The following is a 27,865-nucleotide window of genomic DNA, read 5'->3' as shown; positions in this document are numbered from 1 at the left end:
TCACCATCAGAAAAATCACAAACTTCAGCTCCCTCAGATCCTTCCTCCTCATCAGATAATTCCTGTAACAGGATTTGTATGTCTTCATCCTTCACCAACTTTGACCTGCAATAAAAATAGATAGTTACTATTGTTTCCTCTATAGTTTACATTTTAAAATAATGAAACTCCAAGAATGTTTAAGGTACAATTTTACTTACATTTCCGGGCGCGTGGTGAATAAAGTTTACCAAATGACGGCACGTGCGAGTCAAGGTCGAATAGCGTGACATGTACAACTTCCTGAACAGATACTGCTACACAGGGTATCGATAAGACTTTGCCGGAAGGTACTAACAGCGCGGCGGCTGTAGCTCTTAGGAACTAAAGACTGCAGATGAAATACGCAGGTTGGTGAACGAAATTCACCAGCGTGCCCGGTTTAGGGTTAAACTAAAATGAAAGATATATAAATATTTACAAAGGACACAAATATACACAATAGAATGTGGACAATCCTATATAATACATATTTAGATAAACAACAACATAAACAAAAGGAAATATATTTAAATACAGAGTAGAAATGGGAAAGAACAAGAAGGAAAATTAAGTTATATGAGAAATATCATGACATAAGGAAGGAAACAATATGAAGATGCCTAGGTTCTTATTGATAGATAAGGTAATAAACATTGCTGGAGTACATACAGGAAAGGACCTTTGGATGAGAGCATGCCAGGTGTAAGGAATATGGAATAGGGAATGGTTAAATGATGATGATGATGATGATGATGATGATGATGGTGATGATGATTTCTTTGTTGAAACTCTTCCACATCTCTTTCCAGAAATTCCATCTCATGGCTGTTTTAAAGTATGCTAATTCTTCTTCCATGCTTCCAGTGTCTTTCTTAGTTAACCTTATTTTTACATGTCAGGTGCTGGGGGAACTGTGAAAAATGGGCAACCAGCACCAAACTACATCAAAATTGCAACAATTAACGTACTGACACTGACGGGAAAGACAGAAGAACTGGTGGACTTCATGATAGAAAAAGATATAGCCATACTTGGACTGTGCGAGACCAAGAAGAGAGGTACAGGGGAGATCCCTCTGAGGAAAGGATACAGGCTGTATTACAGCGGAGGACCTGAAGCAAAAAATGGAGTGGCCATCATACTTAGAAGAGAAATCCAAGAATATCTGGAATATACAAAGTACGTCAGCGATAGGATGATGATGATGAGACTCCAGTTTGAAAATGGCATGAAAGATCTATTTCAGTTGTATGCCCCACAAACGGGTTGCATAGATGAACATCTAGAGGACTTCTTAGAGGAAGTGGAGAGACAGATAGAAGATAAGGAAGTACTATTGATGGGAGATCTAAATGCACAAGTTGGAGTGGAAAGACAAGGAAAGGAAGATGTTGTAGGGCCCTTTGGATATGGAAATGTAAATCCAGAAGGCGAGTTGTTGGTGGATTTTTGCATGAGGAATCAAATGATTGTTGGAAACACCTGGTTTAGGAAGAAGAACAGTCAGAAGATTACAAGGTATGGCTGGGGAGACAGACGAACAAAGACCATGATTGATTATATAATCGTAGAGAAAGAACACCGGAAGAACCTTGTAGATGTAACAGCCATGCCTGAAGAAGTCTTTGGTGGAGATCATAGAGTTGTGATAGGAAAATTGAAAGTTGGAAAGATTGAAAAACCCCAATTAAGAAGAGAGAAAAGAATTAAAGTATGGAAGTTGAAGGAGAAAAGCGTACAAGAAGAATTTCAAAGGGAAATAATACCCTTGGTACCCAGGACAGAGGTGGGGAATGTTGAAGAGGAATGGAAAAGATTTAAGGAAGCACTAGTTGGATGTGCAGAAAAGGTGTGTGGTAGAACATCAGGAAATGTGAAAGACAAAGAAACACACTGGTGGAATGATAGGGTAAAGATTAAAGTGAAGGAAAAGAAAATGGCATGGAAGGCATGGAAAACATCTAAGACTGAAGAAAGTAGAAGAAAATATGTGGAGGCAAAGAATTTGGCCAAGAAAGTAGTGGAGGAAGAAAAGAGGAAAAGCTGGGCCTTATTCACACAGAAATTGAGAGATGATACGCAGGGCAGCAAGAAATTACTGTATGGTATCTTAAGAAACAAAAAGAGAGATCAAGTAAACACCAGATTTGTGAAGGATGAAGGTGGCATAATTTTAACAAAGCCGGAAGAAATAAGAAATAGATGGAGAGAGTATTTTCAGAAGCTGCTGAACATAAGAACGGATGACAGTCATTCAATGGACGACCAGGAAAGACAATTAGTTGACGAAGAAATGGATAAAGAAATTACAATGAATGAAATTGAAATGGCAGTAAGAAAGATGAAGAATGGAAAAGCTGCTGGAATAGATGAAATTTCAGTGGAGATGATAAAGGCAGCTGGAGCTGTAGGCCTGCAGTGGACATATCGGGTTCTCAGGAATGTCTGGGAGAATAAGGAGGTCCCTGAGGATTGGCAAAAAGGAATAATCATCCCAATTTTCAAGAAAGGTGATAAGAAAGTTTTGAAGAACTACAGGGGAATTACTCTAATATCCCATGTTGCTAAGATAATGGAAAGAATACTGGAAAGTAGAATAAGGTTGAGGGTTGACAAGCAGATACAGGAAAATCAGTTTGGTTTCAGAAGTGGAAGATCAACAATAGAGCCCATTTTCATTATGAGACAACTAATGGAAAAGCATTGGGAGTACGGGAATGATATGGTGATGACATTCATTGATATTGAAAAGGCATATGACAGTGTCCCTAGGACGAAAGTTTGGGACAGTCTGGTGCAAAAAGGAATTGGACAGGGATTAATAAAAATGATCATGGCATTGTATAAGGAATGTTGTAGTTGCGTGCAAACACAAGTTGGCAGGACAAGTTGGTTCAAAATAACTAGTGGGCTGAGACAGGGAAGTGTTCTATCACCAATCCTGTTTACAATAGTAATGGATGACATCATGAGAACAGCAAAAGCAGCATATAGAGGAAGAGAAATGAACATGATGTTATTTGCAGATGATATTGTGATTTGGGGAGAAGACGACAGGAAGGTTCAAGAACAGTTGAATGTGGTGAATGGGAAGATTGAAGAATGTGGATTGAAAATAAGTGTAGAAAAGAGTAAAACTCTTGTTATGACGAGAGGGGAGAAAGAAGGGAAAGGTCAGATTAGACTTGCAGACAAGCCCCTGGAAGTAGTGGAAACGTTTAAATACCTGGGGAGTGAATTAATGGAGAATGCTCGACTGGATGCTGAGATTAGTAAAAGGATTCAAGCTGGAAGTTGTTTCTATCATAGTGTAAGAAATATGTTATGGGACAAAGATGTGCCAATGGAAGCAAAGGATACTATGTACAAGAGTTATTACGAACCCATAACAACTTACGGAGCAGAAACTTGGACAATGACAAAGAAGGATGAGAGTCGAATACAGGCAGCCGAAATGAAATTCTTGAGGAGTATGATACAGAAGAGTAGACGAGACAAAATAAGGAACGAGAAAATCCGGGAAGAAATTGGAGTGGAAAAAATGAATGATAGAATAGAGAAGAGCCGACTAAGATGGTTTGGGCACATAAAGCGAATGAGCGACGAAAGAATGCCAAAAAAGGTGATGGAAATGCAAATCCAAGGAAGGAGAGGCCGTGGACGACCACGATTGAGATGGAAGGATACCATCCAACGCAGCATTATAGAAAGAAACCTGGACTGGGACACAGTGTTGGAGGAGGAGTGGTGGAAAGACCGAAGAAAGTGGAGAGGAACCATATTTGCCCCTACCCGGCTACAGCTGGATAAAGGGAAATGATGATGATGATGATGATGATTGAAACTTTTCCTGTAATTTTCATAACCTTAGGTTTCCCTGTCATATCTCAGATATCTTTAACTTCACTACAGAAACTCTGTGATCATCAAGTGATTCACTTGGGAGAGCTGTTAAAATCTGCCAACAGCTATACCTTGTTCTGACCAACCTGTACTTTCTTTAAAATCCTTCGTCTCAATACCAAGACTTCATATAATTTTGTGCTCTTTATCCTGCATCATCTCATGATTTACAGGGTTGTCTCTTGCTTCTCTAACCCACTCCAGAAATTTTATATCCACATTTTCCTATTTTCCTTTCTTCACACCAAAGAAGAAATTAGAAGGATGGTGGTGATGATTAAATTTTTTTGCTCCCAAGAATTTGTCTCTCTGGTTATGCCAATAATGAATTGTATTTGTGACTCGCTGCTCTCCCTTCACTTTCTGGATATAGAATGAAATTTATTTATTTATCATTTTCATATATAAATATGTATACAATAGAGTCTCGTTAATCCGAACTAATTGGGACCAGAGTCTGTTCGGATTACGAAATTTTTGAATTAACTGGAAAATATTTTCTAATAATAATGTTATTGTTTTTACGTTCCGCGAACTACTTTTACGGTTTCCGGAGACGCCTAGGTGCCGGGATTTTCTTCTGCAGGAGTTCTTTTACGTGCCAGTAAATCTACTTACACGAGGCTGACGTATTTGAGCACATTCAAATACCACCGGACTAAGCCAGGATCGAACATGGCAAGTTGGGGTCAGAAGGCCAGCGCCTCAACCGTCTGAGGAAAAAAGTTTCTACATTACAGTACATACTGTAATTTGAAATGTCCATTCTTTGGCAGTTACATAAATAAAATACACTATAAATTACAGTAGGGTAGTTAAGAACTCGTAGGGGAGAAAACGGCAATGAAAATGACATTAGTGAGTGTATGGAAGCTGACTGTCATCAATTACAAACAGACCAAGAAATTGTAGCTATGGTGGAGAAAAATCTGGAGTTGATGAGGAACAGAGTGACGACGAAGAAGACCACAATGAACAACTAGTGTCACATTCAGATGCCACGGCCGCCTTAGAACTAGCTGTACGCTACGTTGAGAAACACTTCGCTGCTATGCCCACTGATGTGATGTTTATGAGATGCTGGTTCAACACTGCATCGTCGAGTAGGTTCCAATCACTACGGCAAAAGAAACTAACAGACGTTGTATAGATAAACAACCAGTGATTGATGGTTTATGATGTGTAATTATGTTTACATTAAGTTATTCTAGTAAAATATGACTATTAAAATGCAAGTAAATCTTTATTCTATAATATGTCCTTTCATTTCAATAAGGAGATTTTAAAAAAAGATATGAATATTTCAGTTTGGATTAACCGGACTTTCGGATTAACGGGGTTCGGATTAACAGGACTCTAGTGTATGTGTATATATATATATATATATATACACATACAAACATACTGCCCCCATTATTGCCTAGCTAAGCCCAGCCAGTGAGCGAGAGATCCCAAGGGGGACTGTTCGTTCATTGGCTACTGTTTTCTAGAGGCATTTAAGCGAAAGAAGGGTTGATGACCAAGCCAGAAAAATAAATTTTAAAACAACACTCTGACATTTATTAACACAAGCAAATCACAAATAAAAATATTCTTGCTGATATTACTCTCTTTTACATTGAACTTTCATAACATCCATTTCTTCCTCAGTCTTTGAGAAGCATATATTCCTTAATGGACCGCCTTACTATTCTGTAACGAAAATCAAAGAAAAATTAGGCCTACCGCCTTTTAAAAATCAAAATATTCGGCTGAAAGAAATTCAAAAAACTTAACAAAGAGGTAAACTCTGTCTTGCTGATATTTTTACAGTAAAGTAGTTAAAGGCTTCATGACTTTAAAGTAGCCTCAACACGTGGTTTAAGTTGAATTCTACTAAGTTTTATCATTTAAAGTATTTACCATTGGTCAATAACACCAGTATAAGCTTTAATAGAAAATCAAAATTAATTTAAAAAACTTCAAAATTAATTCTTCTTCTTCTTCTTCTTCTTCTTCTTCTTCTTCTTCTTATTATTATTATTATTATTATTATTATTATTATTATTATTATCAATCTCTCTCCTTATTTAATTAACACGTCCTTCACCATCACACAGTCGTGTTTCTAATTAATTTCTTACTACATCATTCACATAGCAATCGTCATTTACATTCCAAAATAATTATTTTCCAAGCAGCTAGTGAACGTCTACTTCTGATCTTTGCATGGCATTTATGTTTCAAATTAATTTTAAAATATTTCAAAATTCAAATATAAATGTGTTAGAAAACTTTGTTATCCACGTGTGGGCTAGTTAATTAATAGTTTACTTTACAAATAGATTGCTTTCGTGAAAATAACGAGATGATCTTTCCTTTTAAATCACGTTCATCAACAAAAATAAATCCTTTCCTAGTCTTCCTCGACTTAAACTTATCAAAAATTGCCCTTAAGGGCATGAAAATTACTTCTTAAGGTAGCACACAATGATGAATGTAATCTGCGTCATCATAAGCACACGACCAGATCAAGTTAAATAGAATAAACATGATACAAGAAAAATACACACACACACACACACACACACACACACACACTCTCTCACTCACTCACTCACTCACTCACTCACTCTCACTCTCTCTCTCTCTCTCTCTCTCTCTCTCTCTCTCTCTCTCTCTCTCTCTCTCATTCATACTGGGAAACACGTATTTTATATACATTATTTACATCTAATCCTGTTCCTGCTAGTTTACTTTTGACTTTTAAGAATGGTCGGGTCACGTCATATCCAGTAGGAGATAATTTGTGTACAGAAATTATTTTTATCATTAATGGTGACTAGTGATCGAAGTTAGAGATATCACTTGGGTAAGAATATGCTTCTCATACAGATGGAAATCATCTAACTTTTGAAATTATAATCGAAGATTCCAATAAAATCTGTGATCACTACCAGCGCATGGGTGATAAGTTGAAACTATCGCGTCCGTGAGCCTCAATCGCATTATTATTATTCCCTATCCGTGAAATACACACGCAACACGTGCTCCAATAATTATAATTTATCTTGCGCTCCCAGTAACACAAGAACAAGTCAATCATCATAAATAACTCATCCAATAACTCAATTACATAACAAATATCCCGCAGGATTGGTCATATTCCAGACACTTCATAAACAGAGCACATTCAATCTCACATATAAGGAATCTACTGTAAAGTTATGGCTCACGAGCGTTTAATTCTCTTTTACCCGATCTTTAGTCATTTTTATTATTAATCAAGTGATTATTACATCTACTGATCCTCGTGAAATATCATAAAATCAGATGACTCGATTCTAAGGAATGCAAGTGATCTTGAAAAGACTCTAGGTTCGACCCTATCTCACAAAATGTACACGTAAATTCAAGTCCGATAAATTTCAACATTACACAAAAGTAGATTTATCGCTTGGTCAGTGATTTTTAGATATTTAGCTCCTAAGCACAGGAAATCATCCAAAGACAAACTACATGTCTACTCTAACAGGTTCAAAATTTCATTCACACATGTGACTCGTCTACCATGACACCTTAAGAATTGGAAAAATGAAATGCTTCTAACTACAACAAAACTAATAGCTCTACGATTTAAAGAAGAAAGACCTCTAGTTTTACAAAAGATGAGACAGTAATTGAATTAAGTGGTACTTAAATTTAGATGAGGTTCGATCCCAGGCAGCAGTCAATCATTCCAGCATTTCCCCGGTCAGTTTCCTTCCCATGACCAGAGACGCCTCACATTTTAGAAATCCATAGAGACTTGGTCGTCGATGTACCTCGATGAAGTTGGGTTACAGATGATTACAGAATTATCCATGTTGGTGTACTGCAGCTTTCAAGACGACTTCTGTTAAGTTCCGGACGTAAGCTGTAACTGAGATGGCAAGAATAAATATGGGCACAACACACGCAGAATTTTGATTATTTTTCTAGATAGTCACACTTAACTTGGATTTTAAGGTGATTTTTACTCCGTAGGAGTTAGCTAATTAGTTCACTAAATCGTTGGCAGAACGGGTGTCTGCTTGCGCTGAAAATTATTCCTCCACGTGGTCGTAGCAAGTACAGAAAATGCAGAATCTTCAGAATGCAGAGTAGAGCAGAGTAGAACAGTCAGAGAGTGATTTGCTCGGAACGAGGCTTTTTATATTCTCGGCTTGGGAGGCGTGTATTTCAACGAGAACTGTAATTGGTCATCAGGTCTCCTTTAATTGGCTCAGACTATTCTGGAACCAAACTGTCTGTCGTTGCGCGAGGCAGGTAGTGCATGGATACGTCACGTGGTTTGCCTTGGCCTTGGCCTTGGTCGAAGCTCGATCAATACGTCGCCCCTCTGAATGACGAAAAAAACTTGTTTTCAGCTCGCCACACTACTTCCCAAATGACAAGTTACAGCTCCAGGCAGAAAATAAAATTTTTAATATCCGCTTGTTGGAAATATACTAAATATCTCAAAATTTGACGGGGACAATACAAATATACATCTTCACATATTTTCTACAAACTATAATTCACATAATTTACAAAATTATCACTTTCCACCCCTGTTAAGAGCTTTCTGAATTGCAGTGGAAGGGTGATGAAAAATGTCCAGCGTCCCTTCCAGCTGATTTATGGTCCTAAGGGCTTACATGAGCCAAGAATTTTCGTGTGCAACCATCCTACATTTGGGCAGGTGGAATGTACATTTTTGTCTTGTTCGCCTGCTTGGAACATAAAGCAAAATCAACCCCAGTATAGCCAGACAGTCCATTTTATTCTTCAAGCATTTAGTTGCTAACATTGCATTCGCACAATTTTGGCGTGTTGCCGCCTGATTCATTCCAAGAATTTTCACAAATTGTTCATACCTGCAGTATTTTACAACACTTTCAACTTGAACCAAACCAAACCCTATGGTGCAACAGCCCCAAAGGGCCATGGCCTAGCAAGCGACCGCAGCTCAGCCTGAAGGCCTGCATATTACGAGGTGCCATGTGCTCAGCACGACGGATCCTCTCAGCCGTTATTCTTGGCTTTCTAGATGGAGGGGGGGGTGGGGGCGCCATCTCACTGTCAGATAGCTCCTCTATTGTAATCACATAGACTGAGTAGGCCTCGAACCAACCCTCAGATGCAAGTAAAAATCCCTGGCCTGGCCGGAACTCGAACCCGGGGCCTCCGGGTAACAGGCAGGCACGCTACCCCTACATCGCAGGGCCGGCCTTTCAACTTGAAGGATGCTGTAAAACTTGTTCTCTTGCTCGTTTTCAGTCCTCCTTGTGTACTGGGTGCTTCCTAACTACATGCCACATGCAGCTGTGCAGGACGCAGAGCTCAGGAGCTGGAATGGCATTGAGAAATCTAGGATAGCGGGAAGAGAGTAGACAAGGCCAACACCAATTTAGAGGTGCTGCAGAAGCGTGGGCTTTGCTATTAACTGAAATGTTACACGTGCTCTCTGGTCAGTTACTTGACTTACTTGACTTAATTCTTTTACTCTGGTGTGGAGCATACGGCACATGTTAGAGGCTCTCCTGGTTTGCTCTTGTATGTGTGTTTCAGTAATGGTGCAAAATTTTTCTAGGTTGTTAGCCCTACACCCAACCCTCAACCAGGAGGACCACGTCATTTGATTTTGGGGTTTCCGCCCCCTAGGTCAGTTGCTTCCGCCAAAGAGCCTGACCTACCCATGATTTGGTATCAAGGTTGTCTCCTCTAGAAGAGCTGACTTCATCATGTCTGTGAGCCTCTTCTGTCCACTACCAGGATGGAAGCTGCCCTATTTCGGAACTGCCGCTCCATCTTCGGTTGCCTCTTCCGCCTTACTGTTGGACTCCATCTCCACCTTCGATGCCATTGAGGTCTTCACCGTAACCCTGGCAAGGGTCCTTCACACTAAACCTCAAGGTGCAATGTAAGTGAAGGTCCCACCTTGTGCAGACCGAGGGAAGATGGGCCACTCTGCTGTGCGGCACTGCATTTTCGGGGCATCTTGTTCTCATTGCAAGTTGAAGCGCACCCAGAGTGTACACTTTGGGACCCGAAAGATGGTGAACTATGCCTGGCCAGGACGAAGTCTGGGGAAACCTTGGAGGTCCATAGCGATTGTGATGTGCAAATCGATCATCAGAGCTGGGTATAGGGGCAAAAGACTAATCGAACCATTTAGTAGTTGATTCCCTCCGAAGTTTCCCTGAGTATAGCTGGTGCTTGAATTAGTCTCATCCGGTCAAGCGAATGATTAGAGGCCATGAGCCCGAAATGACATCCACCTATTCTCAGACTTTAAATGGGTGAGATCTTGCTTAAAACATTTTTGAAGCCACGAGATTTATTTCTTGGATCAGAGTGCCAAGTAGGCCGCTTTTGGTGAGCAGAACTGGTGCTGTGGAATGAAGCAAACTCAAAGTTAAGGTGCCCGAATAGATGCTCATGAGAAACCATGAAATGCGTTGGTTTCTTAAGACAGCTAGAAGGGCCATGGAAGTCGGAATCCGCTAAGGAGTATGTAAAAACTCGCCCGCCGAAGCAACTAGCCCTGAAAATGAATGGCGCTGAAGTGTCTTGCGTATACCCTGCTGTCAACTCAGCAATGAGGGGTGCGCGGTTTCGCTTCAGCAGCCCACGCCATGAGGCCCTAACGAGTAGAAGAGTCGCGGTGGTGAGCGCAGAAGGGTCTAGGCATGAGCGTGCCTAGAGCCACCGTCGGTGCAGATCTTGGTGGTAGTAGCAAATACTCCAGCGAGACCCTGGACGCCTGATGTGGAAAAGGGTTTATTGTGAACAGCTGTTGCACACAGGGACAGATGAACCAAGGTTTTTTAACGAGATGTTAACCCCCCACCTTTCTCATACTGGCTTGCGACCATCAATGGCGGAGTTCTGATTGGGTATGGTTTTGTGCAATTTCCTCCCCCAGTATTTTTTCTGATTAATTTTTGTGCCAAAATAGTTTAAAATTAAGGGGGAGTGGTGTGTTATAGGTGAGTAACTATGGTAATTTGATAGTGTGTTCTTTACTTTTTCAGGGCCTTAACATTGTGTACCTGGACAACACCTATGCTGCTGATCTTTGTGTCTTTCCAAGAAGAGAAGAAGCCTTGGACAATGTCATCAGGCTTATTCGGCAAGTTGAAGGCTCCCATAAATTAAATACTATATTTCTCCAAGATGACCATGAATGAAAAACTGCCCCCCACTTTTCTTCAAGAAATTTTAATCAGGCTTAAAAAGTGCTTTGTAAAATCATATGAATGCTTTTTTTTGTACAGTACCCATTTTTAGTGTCTTCACGCCAACGCCGAACATTAGCTTTAGTTAAGTCGTATCTTTTTACGGCTGCACAATTATTCTTTATTTCCGCAGGTTTAAAAGCCATTAACGTAAATTGGCATCACCCATTGAAAATATGCCAGCAATACGTGTTCCACATGTCTTTACAATATGATGATCCATCACCAAAATATTTGTGCTGTCTATAGAACTTTATTTTACTAAGCATCAGGTTCAGTAGATGCATTATAACTCTGCCACTGAGTAACCGTGGCCTTTCTAAGGATTTGAAGGCTCTCATGTTTTCATGCCATTTTGCGGATTTGAGAAACTTTTTTGTAGAGGCTAATAGAATATCATTCTCTCTTCACTATTTCCCGAGAACCAGTGAGGTTACACAGAGGTACTATACAACTGATTGCTGCGGCTAGCGATGTATAATAAAGAGGCGGACGTTGATTTTCAACGAGTTTTGTGTGCTTGCACGCGGGGTTGAAAAGTAGCACCGTGTATACCGTGGTAGTTGCCAGTGGTGTTCATTGCTATGAGGTCAAGAATGCAAGACAACCCTTGATTTTTCACATGAGATTCTGAGAAAAAAATGTCGCCTTTGATTTGGCGTAGAATATATCTTCTTATTTAATTTGTTTACTGTGCCCCGCATAGAATCTTGTGCATCAGACGAGATGTATATTAAGTTCGACTTTATACGAGGGCTGTAAATAAAGTAGTGGCAACGTAGTCCAGACACTCGCAGGAGACCGGGCATGGGAGCAGTCATGTGGCGCTGTTGTTGATGTGTGGCGTTGATATGTTGTGGGGTGATAAAGATGAATAAATAAGGTGAAGACGCTAGTTAATAATCACAGCACAAGGCTATCAGATAATTTTTTTTACCAAAGGCAGGATGAATACGTTCCAGTAAATATAGGTGCGTGTCTAGGGCCTTGACGAAGAGGAGTATGTGTACATACAGAGAGAAAAGGTGTTTTACAAAACATTTATTGGACTATACTCTGCCCGTCTTTACTTCTAAATTGACATTTCGCAAAACAAATGAGCATTGCCTTATCTCTGTTGCCAACACACTACTGCCACGAGAACAGCTGATGTAATACGATCCCAGTAAACAGCCCTTGTAAAATGTAATACCGTACTCAGAAAAGCTAATGGATCGGGATTGAAAACAAATTCACAAAACTATACTTGCTAACAACATCAGACACTAAAAGGAGAATACGTTATTAGGAATAAAAGAGAATGAGGAAATAACACATCACTCACTGCTAATGGCTGGCACAGAAAGTAGATTATGGCCTAGAAAGAGAACACTCCACTGATCTCAGTCAGTTTCTTGCCACTTGTGTTTCCCAAACAATGCTAAACACGCACGTACTAAGTACACTAACCAATACACAGATGTAAATAAAACAACAGTTATTTTTAAACACTGAGTTATTAAACTTGTTTTGTACTAACGTTTGCTATGCTAAACAGTAATTTACGTTATATTGTACTATACTATACTAGAGAGATAAAGACTATTATGAAAAACTCTAATTCCTGAAGAAAAATGCAAAATATTGTGAACCATACTGAATACCATACACGCTGAGTGAGATAGGTTAACCCTGTGGTGAAGGTAAATATTAGAGTTGGCAACGAGGTTTCGAGATCACACTCTGCCGATATAAGTCAATATGAATGGCAGCTTGGGATTGGTTGGATGTCTATGTTTCGGCCCACAGCCACCAGACAGAGCCAAAATCGACCAAAACATCAATTTAGAAGTAAAGCAGTGTGGACTATAGTATCAAAAGCCTCAATAATATCAGCAGTGTTTGACACGAAAGTAACATGGATTTAAATGACTAGAATAATTATGCAGCATACTAAAATCTGCTCGTAATAGTAGTTGGGCAAACTGAAAGTAAACAACCTCAGATGGAGGGTATATAATTTTCACAGAGTCATATGACAAGAAGGAAATATTACAGCTAAACCATCTATGTTTTTGAAAGATGATACCAGATAGAAGTGAGTTACGTTAAATGGGTAAGGTTAGTCAAGATAAGAGAGCAAAATTACGTAGTGATAGTACAAATTAAGTAATTGAAATACAAGTTTCCTTCCTCAGATTTACAAAGATAAATAGTAGAGAAATACTCACAGAATATTAAAACACCGGGCGAGTTGGCTGAGCAGTTAGGGGCACGCGGCTGTGAGGAATACAATATAAAAATGTTAAGAAGTAAATGTAGAAGTGAATGTACAAATCAATGGGTATACAGTTTATAGATAGCCATGACTGCAAAACACAGTCAAGCAAACTTGAGCCAAAAAAAGATGACACCAGTGTTCCAGAACATTCCAACCTTTGAAAAAAAAAAGTCCTATGTTCACTGTATTGGGCCAGCAGAAAAAGTCCAAAGCACTAGTCCTAGATAAAATGTAAGGGCAGGAATATAAAATGATGATGATGATGATGATGATGATGATGATGATGATTCCACTTTTTGATGTTTTTAAACTCCATTAAAATTGCAACCTGACTGTATTCCAGATCTGAATGGTCACCCTCATTGGAAGACTGATGATTTATTTCTTTAATAAATGCCTCTCCCTCTACACCACGTGACACATATATAAGAACATAGTCTAGCAATAGTCAAAGTAAGACTTTGTAAAAATAAAAATGGGGAAGAACCAACTAACCCAAAAGTATCAAGAGATCTCTTCCCTACCTGATTCATTGAAGACAGATAAGCAGGACAGTGTACAATAAAATATCGTCATGATGACAGAATTAAGGTAGGTTCCACCCTCCAACCCACTCAGTGCACACTGGCAAAGTCTGAAGAGAGAGCAGAATATATATAGGGAGTCGAGAGTGATTTAGATAGCTGTAATGGTAAGGACAAGAGGGGAGAGAGAGGGACACCAGAATGTTCTTGAATATAGCAGAAGCAGAAAGACGCATAGTCATAGATAGAGGTGTAGAGATCCAGGAAAGTAGAAGCGGCAAGTGCAAAAAGGTGAGGTTACAAGCACACAGGAAAAAAAATTTATGGCGGAAGGTAAGGGAATATTGCAGTGTGCAGTTGACGGGCATCCAGTTGTGAGTGCTGATACTGTGGGGCATTGAATTGAAGAGTGTCAGTTTCACTGCTCTAAAGCATGTTTTCAAAAGGTGATCAGTGTTCATGGATTAAAATTGAGATTGCCCATGTAAAAAATGCAACAGAATGTTATCGAGGATTACGTGAAGCCTGTGGCAGGAATACGTCACCGTATAGGATAGTTGCACGATGGGTCAAAATGTTTTACATAAAAACAATATATATACAATTCTCCACCTTATCAATACGAGTTTATTTTACATTACAAATATTCAAGACTAGTTTCGACCCCTATGGGGTCATCCCCTCTCCCCATAGGGGTCGAAACTAGTCTTGAATATTTGTAATGTAAAATAAACTCGTATTGATAAGGTGGAGAATTGTATATATATTGTTTTTATGTAAAGTAATATCCATCAATACGGAAATGAAACTTATAAACAACAGTGGGTCAAAATGTTTCGTGCAGGTCGGAATGAGATTGCAGATTTGCAGCGCACAAGTCAGCCGTCCATTCCTCAAGATCAGATTTACATCATGAATGGCCTTGTTTCCATAGACCATCGATGGACTCTCTGGGAATTACCTGTAAAGGCTGCTCTCAGTCGTCAGAGGGTGTGGCACATACTGACAAAATATCTTAACATGAGGAAAATTGCGTCCTGTTGGGTTCCACACCAACTCGCCAACGTACAGAAATGACACCAGTATGCACTGGCTGGCATCCACCTGGACAAATACTGCAGCGTATTGTTGCCATTGATGAGATGTGGGCACGAGACTGAATTAAAGGTTCGCCATGTCCACAGAAATTTCGACAGGAACCCAGTGGGGTGAAGCTTACGCTGATTGTGGAATAAGACTACGAGGGTGTTATTCTTATGCATGCTGTGCCTGAGGAACAAACCATCAACAGTGAATACTATTGACAATTTCTGGAGCTAAATCTGCATCTGGCTATGCGGCTCAAATGCCCACGTTTATTGCAAGACGATCACCCTATCATGTTGCATGACAATGCACGTCGTCATGTCGGAAACATTGTCAAGCTCTTATTGTAATGCCAGCATTGGGAGGTCTTGGAACACCCTCTGTACCCACCAGACATGAGTCTTTGTGACTTCGACATGTTTTCGAGTTGAAGGAACCCATCCATTTCCTGACTGGCATCTGTACTCCACGCAGGCCGCTCCTTTGCTGTCCTGAACACAGAATGCCTTGCCAACAGTCCCCAGTGGCTTCCTGACATTTGGCAAAAGGTAATAGACTTTGTGGGTGACTACAGCAAAGGCGAATTCTTCTTTCCAAAGATTTTTTGTTAGTGGCTTTACGTCGCACCGACACAGATAGGTCTTATGGCAATGATTCCTAAGATCTAGTTCAGTTTGAACTTCTGCTTCTGTCTCATCCCATGGCATAACATCATCAGGAAATACAAGTACACTTGTTGCCTGTTCGTTCATTTTTACTGCTTTCATTACCTCATCCATTAGAGTAATGAAGAGAAGTGGTGATAGACAACTTCCCTGTTGGACTGTGCACTTGGTTTCAAAACAACCTGACTTGAATTTGCACACAGCTCATTGTTTCTTGATATACAGTTTTCCTCAATATAACAGCATAGTTTGTTCAGAGTATGGTTGGCACGATAAAGAGGGTGGCGTTAAATCCGGGTTTTAAAATATTAATTTGAATTGCTTATGCTACGCAGTTATATACTGTACAAGGATTTTCTGGAATAGTAGTATTTTAACGACACTTGGCACAAAAACTAGAGGAACAATTGTTTGACATGCTGTAAAAGTTTGTCATGGAGCACGAAATATGTACAGGTTTATACGAATTGCTGCACACCATAGTAATGCAGTCACATTGTTTTAATTGCGTAGAGGTTACCCTGTTTAACGTAAACATGCTTCCACTCCCGTCAGGTCTCAATACAAAGTAGTCTGCAGTACATAAACTACTCGCACCACACTATTGGTGATGTTGATACGCATTATTAGAGTATGAGACAGTCAGCATGAGGCATCTAAGCAAAGCAGAAGTGGCCCTAGCTGTTGCCCTACGTCAAGAAGGGAGAACAATGCAGAATGTGGCTAAGGACCCCAGAGTGTCTCCATCTATTGTGCACATGCTCTGGCATCCTTATGCAGGGGCAGGATGGTATGTTAGATGCCGTGGACAAGGCCGCAAATGGGAAAGTACTGTTCAACAAAACAGATTCTTACAGTTATCAGCACTACGCCAGCCCTCCAGTAGTGCCAGGGAACTGCGAAGTTACCTCTGCGTTCAGCTGTGTATTTAGACCATAGACAATTGATTAAGAGAGGATAACATATGTTCTAGTAAATGTGCTCGTGTAACACCCCCTCACTAGTGAACACCGTTGAGCTCGTCTTGCATTTGCCAGAAAACATTGTCACTGGCAACAGAGACACTGGTATCAGGTAATGTTTACAGATGAGTCCAGGTTTATCTTACATGGACTGAATGGCTGTCAACGCATGTGGGGACGATGAGGACAGCCATTCATTGAAGGTCTTATACAGGAAGTGGACTGACATGGTGATGGATTAGCCCATGCTGCACGAGACACCAGAGATCATCTCCAACAATTGTACCACTCTGTGATGGAACGGCCTGCAAGGAGTCCCGACCTAAATCCACTGGAGCACTTATGGAATGTATTGCAAAGACAGATTTGGCAGTGCAAAATTGCTCCACAAATATTACACGACCTCAGTTGAAGTACTGGTTGAGGAGTGAGATGCCATTCCACAAACAGTCAACCAACATTATGTATGCAGCATCCCATGCAGGTGTGCAGCTGTAATTGAAGTTAGGGGATTTGTAACACAGTGTTTGATAACTGTCGCTCGGGTATGTAGAGTGTTTAGCTAGAACTTTACATTGTGATTGTGGTAGTTCATCTGTTGTGTTACGAATTGTGGTGAATGGCTCAATGCAATGGCGATGGTTTTGTTGTTGTTAATTAAATAAATCATGCCGTTCCTCCGCCAGCATGTTTTTCTTTTCACAAATCCATATGTCGAGATTCTGTACAGCATTAAAAACCTGTTCCCCTAATTTTTGTGTTGAGTGTATTCGTTTATGTAGGATTTTGTATTTATACAATACAGTGACAGTTGTTATATGCAAATTTTATACAGTTATCATAAAAACAGCTGAAAAATAATTTCAGTGGAGTATAAAGTACATATTTGATATACACACAGCACTGTACCTGCATATTACATCCTTTTGAAAAATGAATCAATTTTGGATTGAACTTTACGGATATCACAGTGAGCTGAAACAGCCGAATGAATGGCAGTTTTCACTGTCACTTAAACTTCCTGGTGGTTTCACTAAGTCAACAATGTCATCAGTGGAAAGTTTCCAAACATGGCTCTTCTTGGTCCGTTGCTATGAGTATTTCTGCTGTGAGAGTTCTTCCATTGGGAAGATGTTGAAGAGTTTCCTCTAATGCTTGGACTGATTGGTCTTCCTCAAATGAATCAGCTCCAGTAGTGATTCCAGTGTGGGTCCTATAGTTCCTTATAGTTGTAGCTGAAACTTCTCCCCATGCAACTTTAATGTAGAACAGAGCATTCTTCAACAACAAACTGACAACAGATCAATTGATTGAACTTTTTCACATGATACCACCTACAATGTGTTTTAAACCTTTTGATCCCACAGCCAAAGGGTGAAGATATCCAGTGCATTGAGGAGGAAGAAATTCCACCCTCATTTTGCTTATATTGGCTGGAATTTTTTGATGTGGTGTCTTGCTAAAAATGAGTAACAAGTTACAATTCTTTATTCTCATCTAATTGTTTAAATTTTTGATCCATCTGTTGAATTTGACAGCAGTCATCCATGCCTTTGTTGTTCCTATAGTTAGCGCAAACTGGTGGGTTAAAATTTTTGAAATGCCAAGGTTTAGCAGACTTAATGATCACTGTCGCCTTTCTTTTATCACTTCCATTGGCATTGGTATGAAATACAATGGTTATTATGTCCTTGGATTTCTTGAAAGCCCTTATGGTAAGTCTATTTACAAGTCTCTCTCTTCCTTATGGCACAGCAGACGGTCTGGCCCATTGCTATACCTGGGGATGCTTAATTGTTACTTTCACTTCCCTTAGTCCAGTCACCAGATACAGCAGCTGTGTGTAGACTACTGGGTCTGAACACTGGGCTATGGGCCACTCAACACACAATGACTGTTCGTTGGTTTGACTTCACAGAAAGTCCAGTAATTCACACAGTTACATGCAGTGAACAACTAAACAGCTCGACAGTATTCAACAGCAGGACGATACTCACAACAGCGAAAATTAACACAGGTCCATTTACCCTCACACTCACGATAGCAGGTTCTCTCGCTGACTCACGGCCATCCTCAGTCCATAAAAATACACAAACACACACTACTCTCAGGTAGTACATGTCTTCCGTTCCATCGTCTTCAGCAGCTACTCACTGGATTCTCTGACACCACACGAACAGCTCCTGGTTCAGACCTTGGTTGGACACTAGCGACAGCAACACCTCTGTCACCCTCGGCCCAGCCACCGAACACACTGAGTCTCACACTGTCTCCACCACGGAGCCAAACACTGACTTACTGTGTGAGGCTAGCCTCCCATTTTATAGCTCAGATGATGGGAACCAGAACAGTTGCGAGGTGGCTAGAGGCGGAACATTCCCGTTGATTCTCCAAGAAACTCGTAGTTAAGCCGGCCAGCAAGAACAATACACAGAAAAGCCGGCTAGGAGATTGTCTGAGTCACTAGCCCCTTCCTGGAAGTACCAAAAGGGGCCTGGCACATAACTATACATTAAAATAAATCGGTTTCATCCATATTGTATACGCCACTTCCTTTGTCCGACTCATTGGCTGAACGGTCAGCGTACTGGCCTTCGGTTCAGAGAATCCCGGGTTTGACTCCCAGCCGGGTCGGGGATTTTAACCTTAATTGGTTAATTCCAATGGCACGGGGGGATGGGTGTATGTGTTGTCTTCATCATCATTTCATCCTCATCACGGCGTGCAGGTCACCTACGGGCGTCAAGTAGAAAGACCTGCACCTGGCGAGCCGAACCCGTTCTGGGATATCCCAGCACTAAAAGCCATACGACATTTCATCATAATTTTTAATGATTGCTGAAAGATTTTTTGGCCCTCATCTCAGCTCCTGCTGTCTCACCTTGCTTCACATATTACATCAGCCCATAGCAATTTTTGAAACAAAATAGCCAACCATTGTTTTATGCCATGTCTGCAATGCCTAATTTATCGCCAGTAAGCTTTTCTTGTTCCTTAATAACGTCATCGGTTCCAGTTTGATTTTCTGTATTAAAAATTATTGTATGATACAACTGTTATCATGTGTCTTGTACATTATTTTCTTCTGTTACAGAGATCATCCTAACTGCCATATTGTAATTGCACTGCAGGACCTGGGGAAAGAGGAAGTCTTAAGAGCCATTGCAAAGGAATTTTCTGTAAGTGTAGTTTAGTTGATGGTCTAAAAAACATCTTATTGCTTGAGTGTAGTTACTGCCGTCTCGCTTTCTAGTTTGAATAGGTATGTCATGAATGTACACAACACACTCGAGAAGGAAAGTGCTTGGTTTTTAAAGAATGAATTCCATTGGTGTAAATTGAATCCAGTTTGTGTAATAAATTAGAACATTATACGCTCAAGAAATCTGAAAGTATTTGTGATCATCATCGGTCCACCTATCAGTGGGGACAGTAGAATACATCCATGGTATCCCCTGCCTGTCATAAGACGCGACTAAAAAAACTCTTCAGTCTGTCGAAACTGATGTATGATTAAATAAAATTTAGAAATGTAAAGAGATAATGCACAAGATGTACTATACCCCTATATAAATGTATGCATCAGAGACTTGGAGTTTGACAGCAAGAAATGAGAATAAAATTCAGGCCGGTGAGATGAAGTTCCTGAGGAGTATGATAGGGAAGACAGGGAGAGTGTTCAGGTCAGAAATGAGATGGGGGTAGAAAAGCTGAGTGATAGGATGGACAAGAATAAATTGAAATGGTTTGGACATGTTATAAGGATGGAGGAGGGAAGGATACCAAAACACAAGTGTTGGAGTCTAAGATAGAATTAAAGAGGGCAAGAGGGAGGCCCAGAGCAAGATGGATGGACTCTGTCAAAAACAGTATAAGAAAAAAGAAACTGGACTGGAGTACAATTACTGAAGAAGAGTGGCGGAAGGAGGAGCAACGTTGGTGAAGTGCCATCATCACCCCGACCTGGCAGGAGCTGGACAAGGGGAAATGAAAATGATGAAAATTTAGAAAATTACTGAATACCTGGAAAAGAAACAACTTAATTAAAATATGACATGTTTCGGTCAAGTACCTGGGCTCAGTTTTTACCACAGATACGATTGATTTTAAAGTTAAAAACTTTATAATTGATCCGTATTGAACTGAGAATCACAATGCCAAAAAGAGAGATATTCCACCTATTCAATACAATGATAAACTGTTGCACAAATTAATGTCACAACATGTTTAATTTGGGTTGGGACCGGTTTTGACACATATCTATGTCATCATCAGTCGATAGAAAAACACATGGCAAGAAGTATACAATTATCAACACACAAAAGAACACATTAAAGGATAACTGTCGAAGTTCATGTAGCACTTTTCCATGAAGATTATTTGTAGAGCTCATAAGCAGTGTGATGTTCTTGACCACTCTTGCTGCAGATCTTGAGGTTAAAAAGGATGCAGCATAATTTACAATTGTTGCTAGGCAAGGAATAAACTTGTTGCTAGGTAACGAATAACATAATTTTGTTTTTGGTACTTCTAAAGTTGGATAGTGATATATATAAAATCTCCTAGAGTATATTGTAGGATATGAACCTATCAGTATTGATATGGATTTATGAGATCTAAAGAAAAAGAAAAGCGCGAGAAGGTGTTGTATATAATAATTAGATATTCAGAACACATTAACGCAATAAAATACAATAAATTTTCAGCAATAAGGCAACACATGCAGGACGAAAAACATCATTTCACTACGTTAAACCAAGATATTGAATTTATCAGCGCAGTCCTAAACAAAGGCCCTCTTTTTGATATCACTGAAAATTGTTTAATACACCTTGATCAATATTTTAATCCTAACCAAAACCTTAATGATTTGTCTGAAAAACCGAACATCCTTTTCGACTTCCTTAGCTTAGTTTTCAAAAGCTTCAAGTTGACAAGTAGGCGATGGATCTTCCATGTTATACACAACACCTTCTTGCGCTGCTTGCCCCTACCACAACACCCCCCTGATCCACCTTAAACTACTCCCCTTACTCCCTTACCCCCCTCCCCACCCCACCATCTTATACAGTCCTATTCCTCTTATACTTCATGGCAAGCTAAACAAGGTGAGCCTCATAGTATTACTTATCTTACCATTTTTTCACTGTGTTTATTTTTTATTTCTAACTTATTTTCTTTTTCTTTAGATCTCATAAATCCATATCAATACTGATAAGTTCATATCCTGAAATATACTCTAGGAGTTTTTATATATATCACTATCCACCTTTAGAAGTACCAAAAACAAAATCATGTTATTCGTTACCTAGCAACAAGTTTATTCCTTGCCTAGCAACAATTGTAAATTATGCTGCATCCTTTTTAACCTCAAGATCTGCAGCAAGAGTGCTCAAGAACATCACACTGCTTATAATCTCTACAAAAATTATCTTCATGGAAAAGCGCTGCATGAACTTCGACAGTTATCCTTTAATGTGTTTTTTTGTGTGTTGATAATTGTATACTTCTTGCAGTGTTTTTTTTCTATCGGCTGATGATGACATAGATATGTGTCGAAACCAGTTCCAAACCAAATTAAACATGTAGTGACATTAATTTGTGCAACAGTTTATCATTGTATTGAATAGGTGGAACATCTCTCTTGGGTATAGTGCGCATTGGTATCACCCAAATACCACTATAAAATTTGTCACAAATGGAACATAATAATTGCTTTTACACATATCAAGTGAAAAATCCCTGGCAAATTAAGAAATATTTGATTTTTGGAGAATATTATGTATACATACTTTACCACTTTACAAGTACATTTGGTGTTGCGCTCACAGTGACACACGTATGTCTTTTGTCTTACACTTTCAAGGATTTCGTGTGTGATATCTGTGTTCACTGAAGTTCTTTGCTTTCATTTCATTGCTTCACTTGTCAAACATCATCATTTCATGAATTGTATCGCGATATGCAATATTTAATAGGCGACAGAATGGTATGGCCAATGTACATAAGAAAAATTCAGTGGACTAGTGATTTATTGGTCCAGGGATCGAGCTACTTTCGTTCGAACAGAAATAAAAATATTTATTGGTCCAGGGATCATGCTATTTTTCTGTTGACCTCCATTTTGCTGTTTGAACTGGCCGCTCTAGTCATGGACAAAGATGATGAGAATCTACAGACATAGCACTTCCATTCCACGGTGCTAGCCCTGGACCTGAAGAAAGTAACAAAAGACGGCACCAGCAGCGCAGTACGTCATAAACCAGTCCTGTCTACAAGCCTTAAGTATGTTTTCATATTTCTCAAATAACGATGGTATTTCTTAATTTGCCAGGGATTTTTCACTTGATATGTGTAAAAGCAATTATTATGTTCCATTTGTGACAAATTTTACAGTGATATTTGGGTGATACCAATGCGCATCATACCCTCTCTCTTTTTAGCATTACGACGATTGATGACGACGTGACTCATCTCGTCGTCGTTAGTGGACCAAATGTTGTTTGCTGACAGGCATTTTATGTGACAGGCAGATGCCTATTAAGCTTAAAGGCAAGATATACAAGACTGCTGTTAGACCTGCCCTCACTTACTGCTACAAGTGTTGGACAAGGCAAAAGAAGCACGATTAGCAAATTCACGTAACGGAAATGCGGTTGCTGCGATGGTCAGCGGATGACACCCTCTTGGACCACGTGTGCAGTGAGCAAGTACAAGGATCATTTAGTGCGGCCTCTATCATTGAGAAATTGAAGGAGCGGCAGTTGCGCTGGTACGGACGAGTACAACATTGAAATGAAAGTCATCCCGTTAAGAGAGCTCTTGCAATCAAGGGACCAAAGAGAGGAGAGCAACATGGTGGCATACAGCCAAAAAGGCCTTGAATAGAAACGACATTCCTGTGGCCGAGACATCCAGCTGCGTGGAATACTCTCTAAGGACCAGAAGAGCGGACCCTGAGTGATACTTGGGAGTGTCCATTGTGGGCGCACATTCGGCCGGGGTGGTAGTAGTAGTAGTAGTAGTAGTAGTAGTAGTAGTAGTAGTAGTAGTAGTAGTAGTAGTAGTAGTAGTAGTAGTAGTAGTAGTAGTAGTAGTAGTAGTAGTAGTAGTAGTAGTAGTAGTAGTAGTAGTAGTAGTAGTAGTAGTAGTAGTAGTAGTAGTAGTAGTAGTAGTAGTAGTAGTAGTAGTAGTAGTAGTAGTAGTAGTAGTAGTAGTAGTAGTAGTAGTAGTAGTAGTAGTAGTAGTAGTAGTAGTAGTAGTAGTAGTAGTAGTAGTAGTAGTAGTAGTAGTAGTAGTAGTAGTAGTAGTAGTAGTAGTAGTAGTAGTAGTAGTAGTAGTAGTAGTAGTAGTAGTAGTAGTAGTAGTAGTAGTAGTAGTAGTAGTAGTAGTAGTAGTAGTAGTAGTAGTAGTAGTAGTAGTAGTAGTAGTAGTAGTAGTAGTAGTAGTAGTAGTAGTAGTAGTAGTAGTAGTAGTAGTTCGCACTTCCTGTGTTCCTTTCTGATTCCTCTATGCCTTCTCTCTGACTTGATTTGACACTGTTCGTTTCTTTCCTATTATATTATTATCCCATTGGGATCCTTTTCTCCTTTTGTGTTTGTGGTCTCTTCCTATTCTTGTGCCACCTGTACAAATGGTCATTCGGGATCTCTGGCGATAAGTTTGAAAATCACTGGCGGCACTGTTATCACGTTGAGCACCTCAAAACGGGGAGTGATGATTCACGTCAGTACTGAGAATGTGTGTGTAGAGTTTTGTGACATTAGCTGCAACGATACCGACGCGGATTGACCCGTACTGGGAGGGCTACATAACCATCCTTTTCGATGCTAAATATAGGTATTTTGCAATCCAACAAATGTGTAAAATGTGCGATTTCTTCATATCATACTGCTGTATTGAATAAAAAAGGCAAAGGCTGACTGGGAAAAAAAACCCAGGCAAATCCATGACCAGCCACCAGTCGTATACCAGAAATGGTGAGGAAAATGAAGGCCCTTGTCTCGGGTGGTAACCCTGCCCCCCAGAGGACTATCGCACATAAGTTGGGGGTGTCTGTTTCAACAGTTAACACCATAATAAACAAGGACATGCAATTATAAAAGTGGCATAAGCGCCGAGCTCACAAGCTGTTGCCTCATCACATTTCGGAATTTCGCACTAACGCAAGAAAGCTGTATGAGAGCTATCTGATAGGGGACAGATGGAAAAATGTGGTAACATTACACTAAGCATGTTTGTTCCTTAGTGACTGTAACAAACCCAGCTCAATTTACTTCCGCTCTAGAGACGAAAAAAATTATCAAACATTCTATAAAGAATGCCAGGAAAGTTTTCCAAGAGGGTTTCATGATCATCGCTGGATACTGCTACAATGGGAAGTTGACCATTTGCCATGCCACTAATAATGTGAAGGTGAACCCTACATACTATCAGCAAAAGTTTTTAATACGCATTTACCACACAGATACACCACCACTGTATGGGAGGGCAAAAAATCATGTATGGGTACATCAAGATAAAGCATCCAGCCACATCTCTCGTTCAACTTGTCTGTTCTTAGTGAGAATGCAGATGGAAACTTTTACTGGCATTCCAGTGAAGTCACCCGATGAATCACCCATGGACTTGTGTGCATTTGGACTACTAAAACATGCCTTAGTAAATAAACGTCCATGCACTATCAATGGCCTGTGGAAAGCCTGTCAGGAGGAGTGGGATAAGATAGACATGCTAGCTCTGCGAAAAAGTCTGCTGCAGTGTTGGTGAGCATGATCGTTGGAGGAGGGATGACTTTTCATAAGCTAAATTACCCTTCATACATCGTCCTCAGAGATCCCAAATTACCTTCTGTATTTATCTTTGTCCTATGTTCCTTCCCTTTTCCTGTACTTATACAACTTTCTTGTTATCCTACACTTACCCCAAATGAGGAGTGAAGATCTGTCATTTTGGCCACTTTGTGTGTTGATGTCTGCCTTCCTGATAAAGCTGAGAAGCAAAAACGAGCTCATCGGGGCTGAGAAGGGATGGATGTAGAACGGGGCTTGACATGTTTTAACATAAATGGTGTAAAACTTCTTCATAATATTCATAATTGTATTTTTAAAAAGATGTGATTATGATGTTCTTTCAAGAGCGAAACCTGCCATTCTGTTTTAAGTGAGTTTTTTCTTTTCCAGGTTTAATCAGTTTTTAAATGTTTTCTTTTCAGGTATTTTTCTAAATCTTATTTAATCATAAAATAGTGTTGGCAGAGTGAAGAATCTAACAGTTGTAGAGATTAACAGAGTCGAAACTCTAAAGAAACTCCAAAAGGATAATCTCATGAGGCTTGTGAGTTGATGACCCCAGGTCCTCTAGCTGAACCACCACTTTGTTTATTCTTCCATCTATCGTCGCCATAAGACCTATCTGTGTCGGCGCGACGTAAAGCCCCTAGCAAAAAAAAAATAAAAAAAAAAAAAAATATTCTTCCACCACTCACCTTCAAGTCTCTTATCATAATGCTGCTGAGTGACCTTTCTACCTGCCTTTTTGCGTTGCCCAGAAGGACTCTACATCATGAACGTCGATGCATCGACGTCCTGCAGGGTGGGCGAGATGTCCCCTTACCCCTGTAACTGTTTAGTATCGAATGTTATTTATGTATTAAGTGTCCAATATATCTGTATGTTTCCCATCATTCTGTAAACACAGTTCTATATGCCTTTGTGTTGTTCTTGACATATTTCTGAGCATGTCTGGTGTTATAGTGCGAAATGTATCGTCAACAGGATTGTGCAGTACTTCGTTTGTAGCATAACGACATGCAGATACATCCACCTTAATGACTCCCCATAATTAGTTGTCAGGTGTGGTGACGTCAGGACTTATTGGTGGCCATTTCAAGGGAGCTGGTGTTGCTAGTGAACCACGACCTATCCACTGTCCTGAGAAATGTTAGTTTAGGAACTCGCGCGCTATAAGAACCTAGTGCGCAGTCGCTCCATCTTGCTGCAACCATATGCGTTCTTTGAGGCCCCTTTCCTCAAGTTGGCCTATTAACCATGTTTGTAAGATGCGTAAATAATTTGCGCCATTCACAGTCCCTTCAGAAAAGTACGGTCCAAGCAGAAGTTGTGATGTCATCGCTACTCATATCATTACCTGGACGGGTTCCTTTCAAACTCAACTCTTTAATGAGGGAATTGTCTTTGGCCCACACGACAATATTTCTAGTATCTGAAAACATAACCTTTGCACGGCACACTGCATTTGGGAATTTAGTTATCAAAGCACGGCATGCTAAAACGCACTCATTCCAGTCTCAATCCAATAACTTGTTTATGAACGTCGGTCAAAAAGTTTTGAACTTAAGGTCTTTTTTAATGTAATCTCGCATTGTTGTCCTCAGTATACCAAGTTCTGAAGCACGTTTACGCATCGACTTCAAAGGAGATTGTTAAATCGAAGCACAGACTCCAGCATGTGTTTCTTTTTGTATCTTCTTTCTTCCACTCCGCGGCCTGTCTTTAACGCTGCCCAAGGCCAAAGCACGTTTGTTGCAATTGATAAGTGTTGCTTTTTGCGGTGGAGCCTTATTAAATCTTTCCTGGAATGCTCCCATAATCTGTCTCATTGTCTGTTCTGTGCGTTGTCGCCATTGATGCTTTCACGGCCCGTACTTATAGACATGATACTCTATAGGCTTTTGGGCTTATGTTTTATCAAGAAAATGAGGTGAAATTCTGTACATTTCACTGAGAACTGTGCTCTGCGTCCTCAGAAGAAATCTCGACTGTCCACGAGAAAGCCTAGAGCACATTTCTCTGTGAAACGTAAAGAATTTCACCTTATTTTCTTGACACGGCATAAGCCCAAAAGCCTATATGGTATCATGTCTGTGTTTTGTCGTTTGTGCACCCACACACTTGCCTCTAACTGTTCCTCAGTAGTGTAACTCTTACCGCTTATATCTGCCATGGCTTGACACTAATACTTGACTGCAACAATATGTATTCCAACACTTGATTCCAACAATTAATAAGAAGTAATGTAGCTATCAGCCTGCATAATTAACATTTGATACTAAACAGTTGCAGGAGTACAGGGACTTCTCGCTCACCCTGTAGAATAACTAGTCGCCGTTGCCGGTACAAAACCTCCTATGTGATAATATTTTTGAAGCTATGCTCATCCGCAGCACATACATTATGAAGAG

General features: G+C 40.0%; 1 protein-coding gene across 2 annotated transcripts in view; it reads left to right on the top strand.

Annotated features, from left to right (window-relative positions):
* LOC136857422 (protein artemis) overlaps positions 1–27,865 on the top strand; it is a 149,381-nt gene that overhangs the window by 46,724 nt on the left and 74,792 nt on the right. For both annotated transcript variants that reach the window (XM_067136073.2, XM_067136074.2), the window contains exons 5-6: positions 10,962–11,059; positions 19,757–19,841. In XM_067136073.2, the coding sequence (XP_066992174.2) occupies positions 10,962–11,059; positions 19,757–19,841 (183 nt within the window). The remainder of the gene's footprint in view (positions 1–10,961; positions 11,060–19,756; positions 19,842–27,865) is intronic.

This window comes from Anabrus simplex, chromosome 1, assembly GCF_040414725.1.
Source record: "Anabrus simplex isolate iqAnaSimp1 chromosome 1, ASM4041472v1, whole genome shotgun sequence".
Classification (NCBI taxonomy): domain Eukaryota; kingdom Metazoa; phylum Arthropoda; class Insecta; order Orthoptera; family Tettigoniidae; genus Anabrus; species Anabrus simplex.
This window is presented reverse-complemented; position numbering and strand designations above follow the sequence as displayed.